This window comes from Eurytemora carolleeae, unplaced genomic scaffold (assembly GCF_000591075.1).
Source record: "Eurytemora carolleeae unplaced genomic scaffold, Eaff_2.0 scaffold1420, whole genome shotgun sequence".
Classification (NCBI taxonomy): Eukaryota; Metazoa; Arthropoda; class Copepoda; order Calanoida; family Temoridae; genus Eurytemora; species Eurytemora carolleeae.
The window spans coordinates 65,532-75,839 of NW_019397426.1; the positions used below are offsets into that span (position 1 = coordinate 65,532).

The following is a 10,308-nucleotide window of genomic DNA, read 5'->3' on the forward strand; positions in this document are numbered from 1 at the left end:
TTGGTTCCTTGGTTTTCAATGTGATTGTATCAAAGAAATGTAAAAACGAATTTATGTAGGAAAGTCAGGGAAAAACGTTGCTGGAAATAAAAACCTTGGTAAAAAAGTACCAATTTTCTGATGCCCTAAGACAAAATGTCACTGGAAATAAAGTCCTCAGTTTTAGATTCCTAGTTTTTATCTTTTTTCCTTAAACAATATGTGGGCTGTCAATGATGTCTCCGGAAATCAAATCACAGCAATTAAAGTCCTGAAGAAAAAAGTCCCAAGTCTTAGGAAAATGTGGACAATTCTTAGACGTTTTCATAAAAAGGACATTTGTCTATACATCTGCATATTGAATATAGCAAGGGGTGTTTTTAATATCAAGTCCATTTTTTGTTTGTTACCATGTATTTTCCACTAAAAGATGACACTTTTCCTCGAGGACTTTTTTGTAGAAAATCGGAGCAAGTAAAAAAGGCCTAGAAAGTAAAGTCTCAAAATGGCAGGACTTTATTTCCAGAGATTTTTTTTATTTTAAGGACTTTTTTCCACAGGACTTTTTTAGTGCCAACATTTAGGACTTTATTTACGAAAACCTTCTTTTCAGTGAACTTTTTAGGCGGTTACCGTCAAAACGGCAGAACTCATCTATGGTGACGTCAGAAGATAGAAACCTACATAACTTGTTAAGCCTGCTTATGATTTTGTTAACAGAAGATATAATTTTCACAAATGAGAAATAATTAAGTATACAAACAGTGCCACTTATAAAACAGAGAAATGATTGTACAGAAACAGATAGAAAAAAGAAAACATTTATTAAACAAAAACAGAAAAAAAAACAGATTAAAATGATAAGATAAGCAATAATAGATGATTTTATATTTTTTTACGACGTAATACATTCTATATACGGATTCCAGCAAAAAAAATTCGTATTGCCGAAAATTTCGCAATGTTTTTGCATTTCGTTCGCTCGCAAAATTCCGCTTCAATCTGTTCCTCGAAATTTTCGCAAAACAGGAAATGTGAAAATTTCGCGTAAAAATTCCAATAATAATAATGCGGAAATTTCGCGAAAAAAATAATGCGAATAATTTCTGGACGGACAGAAACTTGGAAAGATAGGTAGAGAAATCAAATTCTTTTCATTAAACATTTATTAAAGTTAAGGAAGAGAAATCCTCAATATGATAAAATAAAACTTCAAATGTTGAGCTCTCAGAGCAGATAATTAATCAGTTTTTTTGCGCAATTAATTGTTGCAGCTACAACTTTTATGCTTTTCGCTTTTTTTCACTTTATTCATTTTCGCGAAATTTCACGAAAAAGTTTGCGAAATGCAAACGAAAATTATTGTTATTTTCGCGAAAAGGTTTGTTTTCTGGAAACCCTTTAATACCTTGGAAAGTAAATATTCTGTGGTCTGCAGTTTAATTGTATCATTTTATTGGTTTTAATCTGGCGCTATAATGAAAATTAAAATCCAACCAGTTCCAATGCCTTTATACCATAGACTTACTCACCAACAAGAATCGAACCATAAATAAAATCCAATAAACCTTAATCACTATAATTAGTATTCGCCATACCAAACCGCACGGGGGTTCATGTACAATTGTACATTGCAGTAAAGTGTAATTGTACACATAGATAAATCATCTATACTGTGGTTGTCTGTCTGTCTAGGTGTCTTTTGTTCGCCTGTGTGTATCCAATAAATGTCAAAACGGCTGAACCGATGACCCCAGGGAAGGTTTATGGATGCTTAAAATAACAAAAAATAGTCTCCAAAATTTTTTGATTTTCGTTTATAATTTATTTTTAAAAAAATCCACGGAAAAAAAATTTAAATTAGCATATTCTTTGTTTGTTTTATCGAAAAGAAAAAGCTGAAAGATTGAGCAACTATAAAGAGTTTAAATAAAAGATAGGCACGAAGCGCCCTGTAGCCTGGTAGAATCTGCGAAAATTATCTTTTAAAAAGCAGAATAAAATTTTTTAATTTCTTCTGTACATTTTACTCCTGGTGGTGTACAAGCTGTGTTCTAAATATCTGGAAATTATAGATAGTGACAAAAACAGTTTATTTTTTTTCTGTAAAATTAATGTATAGATTATAATTATATTATATTATATTATGTTGGTGCAGTGCATTAATACATTTGACAAACTTTTGAAACTTACTTTTTGTACCTTGCAAATTATATTTTTTATTCAGAGAAATAATTACAATGTACGAATTCCCTATTTATGACTTTCTAGGTTAATCATTTTGAAATAAAATATTTAATTTGTGTTCACAAAAAATGCTGAGAAGCGCTCGTCGGTTTTCACTTTATTATCTGCATGAATTGGGATTCAGGACACCATGCAATTTTGTTTGAAAATGCATTATGAATTAAATAAAAAGTTATCGTATATAAACTTTCATTAATAGCTAACATTTTCATCTTTTTTTTAGTGATACATTTTTTAAAATTCACTAAATTTACAACAACAAAGATGTCCTTTTTTTTGCAATTTTTTGCAATATTTTTGTTTTTCAGAGAAAGTATAGCAAATATTTTTATGTGAACAGACCATTTAAGTTTTTATCTAAAGCCAAAAATGTCGCTAAAAAATAAAAATTTTGGGCCCTTATTTCTTAAGAAGGGCCCAAAACCTTGTCTGTGACTGCAACCTTATATAAAAATTCAAAAGGAACTGTTTTTTTGCCACAAACTCACAATTTCAAACCTAGATTATTTGACCTAACATAATTCATAGTTTGAAATATCAAAGGTCTACAGTCTACAACATTGTGTTGCAAAGACATAGGGATTATAAAATCAGATTTTGTGGCAAAAACTCAGTTTCTTCATTGAATACTGAAAGCAATCGCATAAATTGATCGATTGCATGTCAATTTCTTTAACAACATAATTTTAAAGTATATTCTCCACTCAAACGGATTTTTTAACTCAACATTTTCCCCTTTCTTCCCTTTTTTATTTTGTAAAAGAAGGTCTCACCTATATTGCTTGGATTCTAAATTTGGTATATTTTTACAATTAACACATTGTCTCATATTTTGGTTAGAATTATCGTTTTTATGAAGCTGGTTTCAGATTTAGGATCGACTCTAAAGGATTAAAGTTGTAGGCTCAGGAGTCCAGATATCTAGATGTATATAGGTTGTATACAAAGAGAATAGAATATATATTAGAGTGGAATTTATTAGAAAAAAGTGTAAAACGGCCATTTTGTTGTACTGTTTCCATACTGCAGGCGTACTTCACATATTTATGCTATATAACCTTTTGGGCCTGGAACATCCTTTTATAGACAATCTAAAATTAATATTAAAAGAAAACCAAATTATGAAATAGGCTGGTTTCATAATTTACCAATGATCATTTCACATAGACTCTATGCCTTCCACTTTACAAACGATGATTTTCCGTTATAACTATAAATCAAATGATGTTTTTATTCACCTAATTTATTTTATAAAGTTTATTTAACAGCTTTAAAAAATTCGAAATTGAAATGGATAGTCTAGGGATTATACTGTATTAATGTACTCTACTGCATATAATTTGTGAACATTTGCATGATTGTACACTTTAAACAACCTTTCAGGCGGAAAGGGACTGACAAAATTTATACCGAGGGATTGTCTAAATTCCACTTTAATATATATTCTATTCTCTTTGGTAAATTTGATACATAGATGCTTGGTACACAATGGACTCAATTCAAGTCACGCACTTGATTCATGCGCCAAAAAAGGATGAACAAAAAATATTCAATAAAAAAGGCCAGATTCAAAAATATTCTTACATCAAGACTCAAAAAACATTCCTGCATTAAAGATGCGTATTTAATTATGTTACAGTGAAACCCTTAATAACGAATACATCGGAAGAATTTATCAAATGTCGTCTTGACAATTTTCAATGAATTTTATACTATATTACGTAAATTTCACTATTTGCGAAAATAAATAAATAGCCATGAATATGCGGAAACAGTTTTAAAGAGTTCCATAAAATCATTTGATTAAAAAACTAAATATCTGCAATATTCCATTATCAGAAAGTGAAGAATACGACATTTGATGAATTCTTTCGATGTATTCATTATTAAGGGTTTCACTGTATAAAGCAAATAATTTTATCAGTAGTTTGAAAATCAATTTATCAAGTGAAATGAATCTGACTTTGTGTCTGTGTGCACTGTACAATGAATAAAAATGGCTGAGCTTTATGTTCATAGAACTTTAGTACATAACCATAGAGAATAGAATATATAGAGACGAATTTAATGGAAAAAAGTGTAAAACGGCCATTTTGTTGTACTGTTTCCATACTGCAGGTGTACTTCACATATTTATGCTACATAACCTGTTGGGCCCTGGAATATGATTTTATAGAAAATCTCAAATTATTGTTAAAAGAAAACCAAATTATGAAATAGGTTGGTTTCATAATTGACCAATGATCATTTCACATAGACTCTATGCCTTCCACTTTACAAACGATGATTTTCCGTTATAATTATAAATCAAATGATGTTTTTATTCAACTAATTCATTATAAAGTTTATTTAACAGTTTAAAAATGAATAGTCTAGGGAACATACTGTTTTAATGCACTCTACTGCATATAATTTGTGAACATTTGCATGATTTGTACACTTTGAACTCCCTTTCAGGCTGAAAACGAAAAAAAAAAGAAATACAGAGAGATTCGTATAATTCCTCTCTATATATTCTATTCTCTATGTACTTAACCCTATCACAGCTGGGGGGGGGGGGTTGCTTTCACCATACCCCCTGTGAGCGTACACTCAGGACAGTTTACTGATAAAGGATATTAAGAGATTATGGCCTATTCATACAGTACAAACATCAAATATGCAGTACGCTTTCGGAGTACAAGTTTATGGGGAGGTTTTGTATCTTGAATTTTACTCAGTTTTCTCAGAACAGTTTATTAATGATGAAATATTGCTCTGTAAAAGACTGTAAACGTACGTCTTCCTTTAAAAATGGAATCCTGCACACGATTTAAATATTTTCAAAAATCATCCCCGAGTACTGTAACATACAGATTGACCTTTGGAAGTGAAGTACATGGCCTGTTCATAAGTAAAGGATTAGCGTACATCATCACGCTTTACACTATAACCTCGTTGATTTTTTCTAAATAACTTAAAAATAGCTTTCATTAGAACGCTAAAATTTCTTCACTTCTTCAACATCATAGTCGTGAACAAATTTTGGCATTTCTAAACTTAAAAAAAAATTTTATTTATAGAGTAGGACAGTCAAAAACTTTTTAACTAATTAAGCTACAGGACTAAAATCTATATATTTGAAAATGTTATATATTTGTCCAAAAATTAAAATTTTTTAAATTTTTTTCCGACGTACTTTTTCAAAACCTTTTTAATATCCTTTCTTTCACCCTAACCATAAAAGTTAGAGTTTGATTTTTGATTTAATACGCAGGCCTTAAAAAGTTGGACCAAAGACATGTATCACACTCCCATATCTTAACTCTAAGGGCAAAATCGTAAGGGGGATAGACCCCCCCCCCCCAACCGTATGGTATTATAGGGGGTCATGTGGGATTTTTGGCCTCTTAAAATTTATTTGTCTTGTGTTTCATGTTGAAAATGGACAACATGAATATATTCTGAAAATCTTTTCATTTACAAACATTGAATCAATTGTAGCTAGCATTGATTTACAATGATTTTAATTTAAAGTTAAGCTTTTCCCGTTCATATATTTATTCTTGAATGGTTCCGGTAAACCCGCAATATATTCAGATGTCGTCTTTGTTACAGCGACCTTTTTTGGAAGAAAAACTTATATTTTATTATAGCGCAAAAGAAAAAGAAAGCATCATATAAAAGAGATATAGGGGCTCCAGCAGCACCCCAAATCCTTGATTTAGTCATAGTAGCGAGTTGAAAAATCCTTTTTAAAGTGTTTTCAATGAAATAGTAAGTTTTCGGTCGAAATTCTTAACTTAAACATAACATTTAAACATCTTAGAGACTTCTCTCAAAAAAATTATTTTACAGCAACAGATAGAAGTAAGATTAGAAGGGATCAAAAGCGCTTTTTTATCGCATTAAGACTATATCCCCTTTCATTTTTCGCGAACACTCCCTTTAAGTATGACAGCCTTCTTCCAATTCCATAGTTTTATGGGTAGCACTGTATAATTCAAAGATATTCCTTTTTGTTCAATTTTATTTTGTTTTCCAAACCACACCAAAGCCGCCGCCGAACCGTTAGATCAGGTGTTTTAATATAATAAATCTTATTAGTGATTTAATCAAACTTTTAGATTTAGACCTAAGCTAAAGATTCAGCCTGAAACACCTTCTATGTTTACTGTACAGTATGCAGGGTATAAAACAACCCTTGAAAATAGTATTGTTCGCTACCAAAAACAGTTCTCAGTGCGGCATATTTTTTATCCTCCATTAGATGGGGTGGGGGGGGGACTAGAAACTACTGGACACTATAAACAACGTTTTTTGAAGAAAATGCTGTACAATTTTATAAGAGTGGTTCAATCATTTTGAATTCCCATTCAGTCCATCTATTTTTAACAATAATTCAGGGTCTCCATTAAAAATTTCAGCCTATTTGGTCCAGCCGTTTTTATTTATATCACTGAGATATTGACAACTCTGAAAGTTACACATTAAATTCTTCGACAGCCTCACTTATACTTTTTGTATTACATAGATAATAAAAATCATCCAAAAAATACCTATACTGGTTAATTGGTTCAAGTAATGGATAAGGGTAGGGATATGGTAAAAACTATGAAAACTTGGATTTTTTTCTTCATTTTTCTTAAATCTGTCCCAAAAGCCTCAACAGACCCTGTTCCCGCCCAGCTGTAAATAATGGAAAAAAATGTTTGAGCGGGTAATAAAGAATTATATAAAGATGTCTAATTCAAGAATATGTGTGTGTGCTGAGTTTTGAAAAGAAAATAAAATAATTTTAATCAACATTTTATAATAATTACGTAATTATAAACAGCTTTGAGTTGAACTGGTTCTAAAAGATTTTAATTTATAACATGTATTCTCTTAAAAAAAAAAATAAAAAAATTTTAAAAATATTTTTTGTATTTGTAAAATTTAAATTGATAATTTTACATTGAACCATTTCACGTGCAGAAAATTTCGAGAAATCAAAATGGTAAGGCCCCAAGTCAGCTTTAAATAACAGCCGTTAAACTTTGACATTTACCGTCTGTCTGCGCGCTGTGAGCGCTGTGGACACGCCTCTCTGTTTGGAGGTATAAAAGAGTGCGCAGTGTCTGTAGTTCTCATTCACTGCCAGTGAGAAGAAACATGCTCAAGTTCGTCGTTCTGGTGAGTTCATATATCTTTCATCTTCGTTAGAAAACCCTAAAAAATACAACATTATTCTTTTGCTTACATTCTTTATTTTTGCTGTTTCTGTGCTGATATAATTCTAAAAGATTCTTAACGTATTTTCGTGAAATTTATTGTAATAAATTGTTTTGAAAGTAAGAATTGAATCCTGTGAACCTATGATTTTAATCCAAGTTTATTAATCAGGTTTGCCTTGCCGCTTCCGTGGCTGCTGAAGCAGCAGCTGATGCTGATGCCTACTATGGAGTCTATGGATATGGTGGCTATGGAGCTTTTCCTTATGGATATTCCAGAGGATATTACGGCTACGGTTATGCAGCCAGGCCCTACGGCTACGGACACTACCTAGGCAAGAGGTCTGCTGATGCTGAGCCCACTGCTGATGCAGAGCCTACTGCCGCTGCTGAGCCCACCGCTGATGCTGATGCCTACTATGGTGTATACGGATACGGATATGCTGCTCCCTATGCCTACAGAGCCTATGCTGCTCCTTATGCTTATGGATACAGTGCCTATGCCCACCCTTATGCCTACGGACACTACTACGGACGGTACCTAGGCAAGAGGTCTGCTGATGCTGAGCCCACCGCTGATGCTGATGCTGATGCTTACTATGGATCTGGATATCCCCTTGCCTACGGATACGGATATGCCCACCACGGATATGGATATGGATATCCCCGAGCCTACTACGGATATGGTTATGGCAGATAATTCAAATCCTGATCAGTTGTTAACATCAAAATATTTATAGAAAAGGCAGAATGATCAAATCTCACTGGCATGAGTTCAGTGCCCATAGTTTATTCTATGGTGTAGGAATTTTGAATCATTAAATAAATCTTATTGAAATTTTTGAATTATGTGAAACACTGAAGAGTTTTTGAGATAACAAAATCAAGTGTTAAAGAGATAACAGAATCAAGAGTTAAGAATCAATGGGCAGATATAAAAGAATAAACAGTTAGAGATAACAGATCAAGGGTTAGAGATAACAGAACCAAGGGTTAGATATAATAGAATCGAGGATTAGAGATAACAAAATAAGTAAAGATTAGAGATAACAGAATCTAGTGATATCGATAATAAAATCAATGTATGAGGTATGATAACATAATCAAGGGCTGAGATAATAGAATCCATGTTTATTGATAACAAAATCAAGGGTTAGAGGAAATAGAATCAAGGTGTAAAGATAACAAAATCAAGGGTTAGATATAACAGAATCCAGGGTTAGAGATAATATAATCAAGGTTTAATGATAACAAAATCAAGGGTTAGATATAATAGAATCAAGGTTTAATGATAAAAAATCAAGGGTTAGAGATGATTTAATCAAGGTTTAATGATAACAGAATCAAGGGATAGAGATAATAGAATCAAGGTTTAATGATAACAGAATCAAGGGTTAGAGATAACAGAACAAAGGGTTAGAGATAACAGAACAAAGGGTTAGAGATAATAGAATCAAGGTTTAATGATAACATAATCAAGGGTTAGACATAATAGAATCAAGATTTAAAGATAACACAAGATAAGTTTTATAGTTAGAGATAACAGAACAAAGGATTAGAGATAACAGAATCAAGGTTTAATGATAACAAAATCAAGGGTTAGAGATAACAGAACAAAGGGTTAGAGATAATAGAATCAAGGTTTAATGATAACAGAATCAAGGGTTAGACATAATAGAATCAAGATTTAAAGAAAACACAATCTAGGGTCAGAGAAAACAGAATCACGGTTTAAAGATAGCAGAATCAAGGGTTAGACATAATAGAATCAAGGTTTAACGATAACAGAATCAAGTTTAAGAGATATCATTATCAAGGTTTGCTCCTAAAAAAAGAATATGACTGGAAACCTGGTTTATTTCTATAATTAAATAGTAATTGGTTAGACCTCTGGTGGATTGATCCTTAGCTAGTAAAAAAAGTTTTACTAGGAAATACAGAAATTCTTGAAATACAACAAAATAAAGTTTAAGATAATTTTTTTATTTTAGATTAATGGTGCATGTTAATTTTTTATCTGAAATCATTGGGCATCTGTTTTACAGAAGTTGTTAGATTTAAACAAAAACTGTTTGTCACTTTTTCGTAAACTTATTCGGACTACATACATTAGCCAATATCTCCAATATGTTCAAGACATTATTTGTTTCAATCTACCACTACTGTTTTTTAACATAATCTAAATTTGAAATATCAAAAGTTTACAGGTTTAAAAGTTGCAAAGATAAAGGGATTAGAAAATTTTATTTCCGAGTCAATGGCTTTTCTCTAGATCTTCCTCATTCTCTTCATCTTTAGCTCTTTCTCCATCTTCATCCTTCTCTTCATCTTTATCCTTCTCTTCATCTTCTTCCTTCTCTTCATCTTCATCCTTCTCTTCATCTTTATCCTTCTCTTCATCTTCTTCCTTTTCTTCCTCTATATTCTTCTCTTTATCTTTATCCTTCTCTTCATTTCCTTCCTTCTCTTCCTCTTCATCCTTCTCTTTATCTTTATCCTTCTCTTCATCTTCTTTCTTCTCTTCCTCTTCATCCTTCTCTTCATTTTTGTACTTTTCTTCATCTTTATCCTTCTCTTCATCTTCATCCTTCTCTTCATCTTTATCCTTCTCTTCATCTTTATTCTTCTCTTCATCTTCATCCTTCTATTTATCTTCATCCTTCTCTTTATTTTCATCCTTCTCTTCATCTTCATCCTTCTCTTCATTTACATCCTTCTCTTCATTTTATCCTTCTCTTCCTATTCATCCTTCTCTTCATCTTCAGCCTTCTCTTCATCTTCATCCTTTTCTTCATCTTCATCCTTCTCTTCATCTTCATCCTTCTCTTCATCATCATCCTTCTCTTCATCTTCATCCTTCTCTTCATCTTCATCCTTCTCTTCATCTTTA

At 31.8% G+C, this 10,308-nt stretch overlaps 1 protein-coding gene across 1 annotated transcript; it reads left to right on the top strand.

Annotated features, from left to right (window-relative positions):
• Positions 1-7,268: 7,268 nt before the first annotated feature.
• On the top strand, positions 7,269-8,264 carry LOC111714229 (shematrin-like protein 1). The gene is made up of 2 exons (XM_023489290.1): positions 7,269-7,380; positions 7,591-8,264. The coding sequence occupies exons 1-2, from the start codon at positions 7,360-7,362 to the stop codon at positions 8,116-8,118; spliced, it is 549 nt and encodes a 182-aa protein (XP_023345058.1). The 5' UTR covers positions 7,269-7,359; the 3' UTR covers positions 8,119-8,264.
• Positions 8,265-10,308: the final 2,044 nt, after the last annotated feature.

Excerpts from the sequence above, each read along its gene's own strand:
- LOC111714229 (XM_023489290.1), top strand. The coding sequence starts at position 7,360 with ATGCTCAAGTTCGTCGTTCTG. Across the intron at positions 7,381-7,590 it reads TGCTCAAGTTCGTCGTTCTG|GTTTGCCTTGCCGCTTCCGT; the intron begins GTGAGTTCATAT and ends TTTATTAATCAG.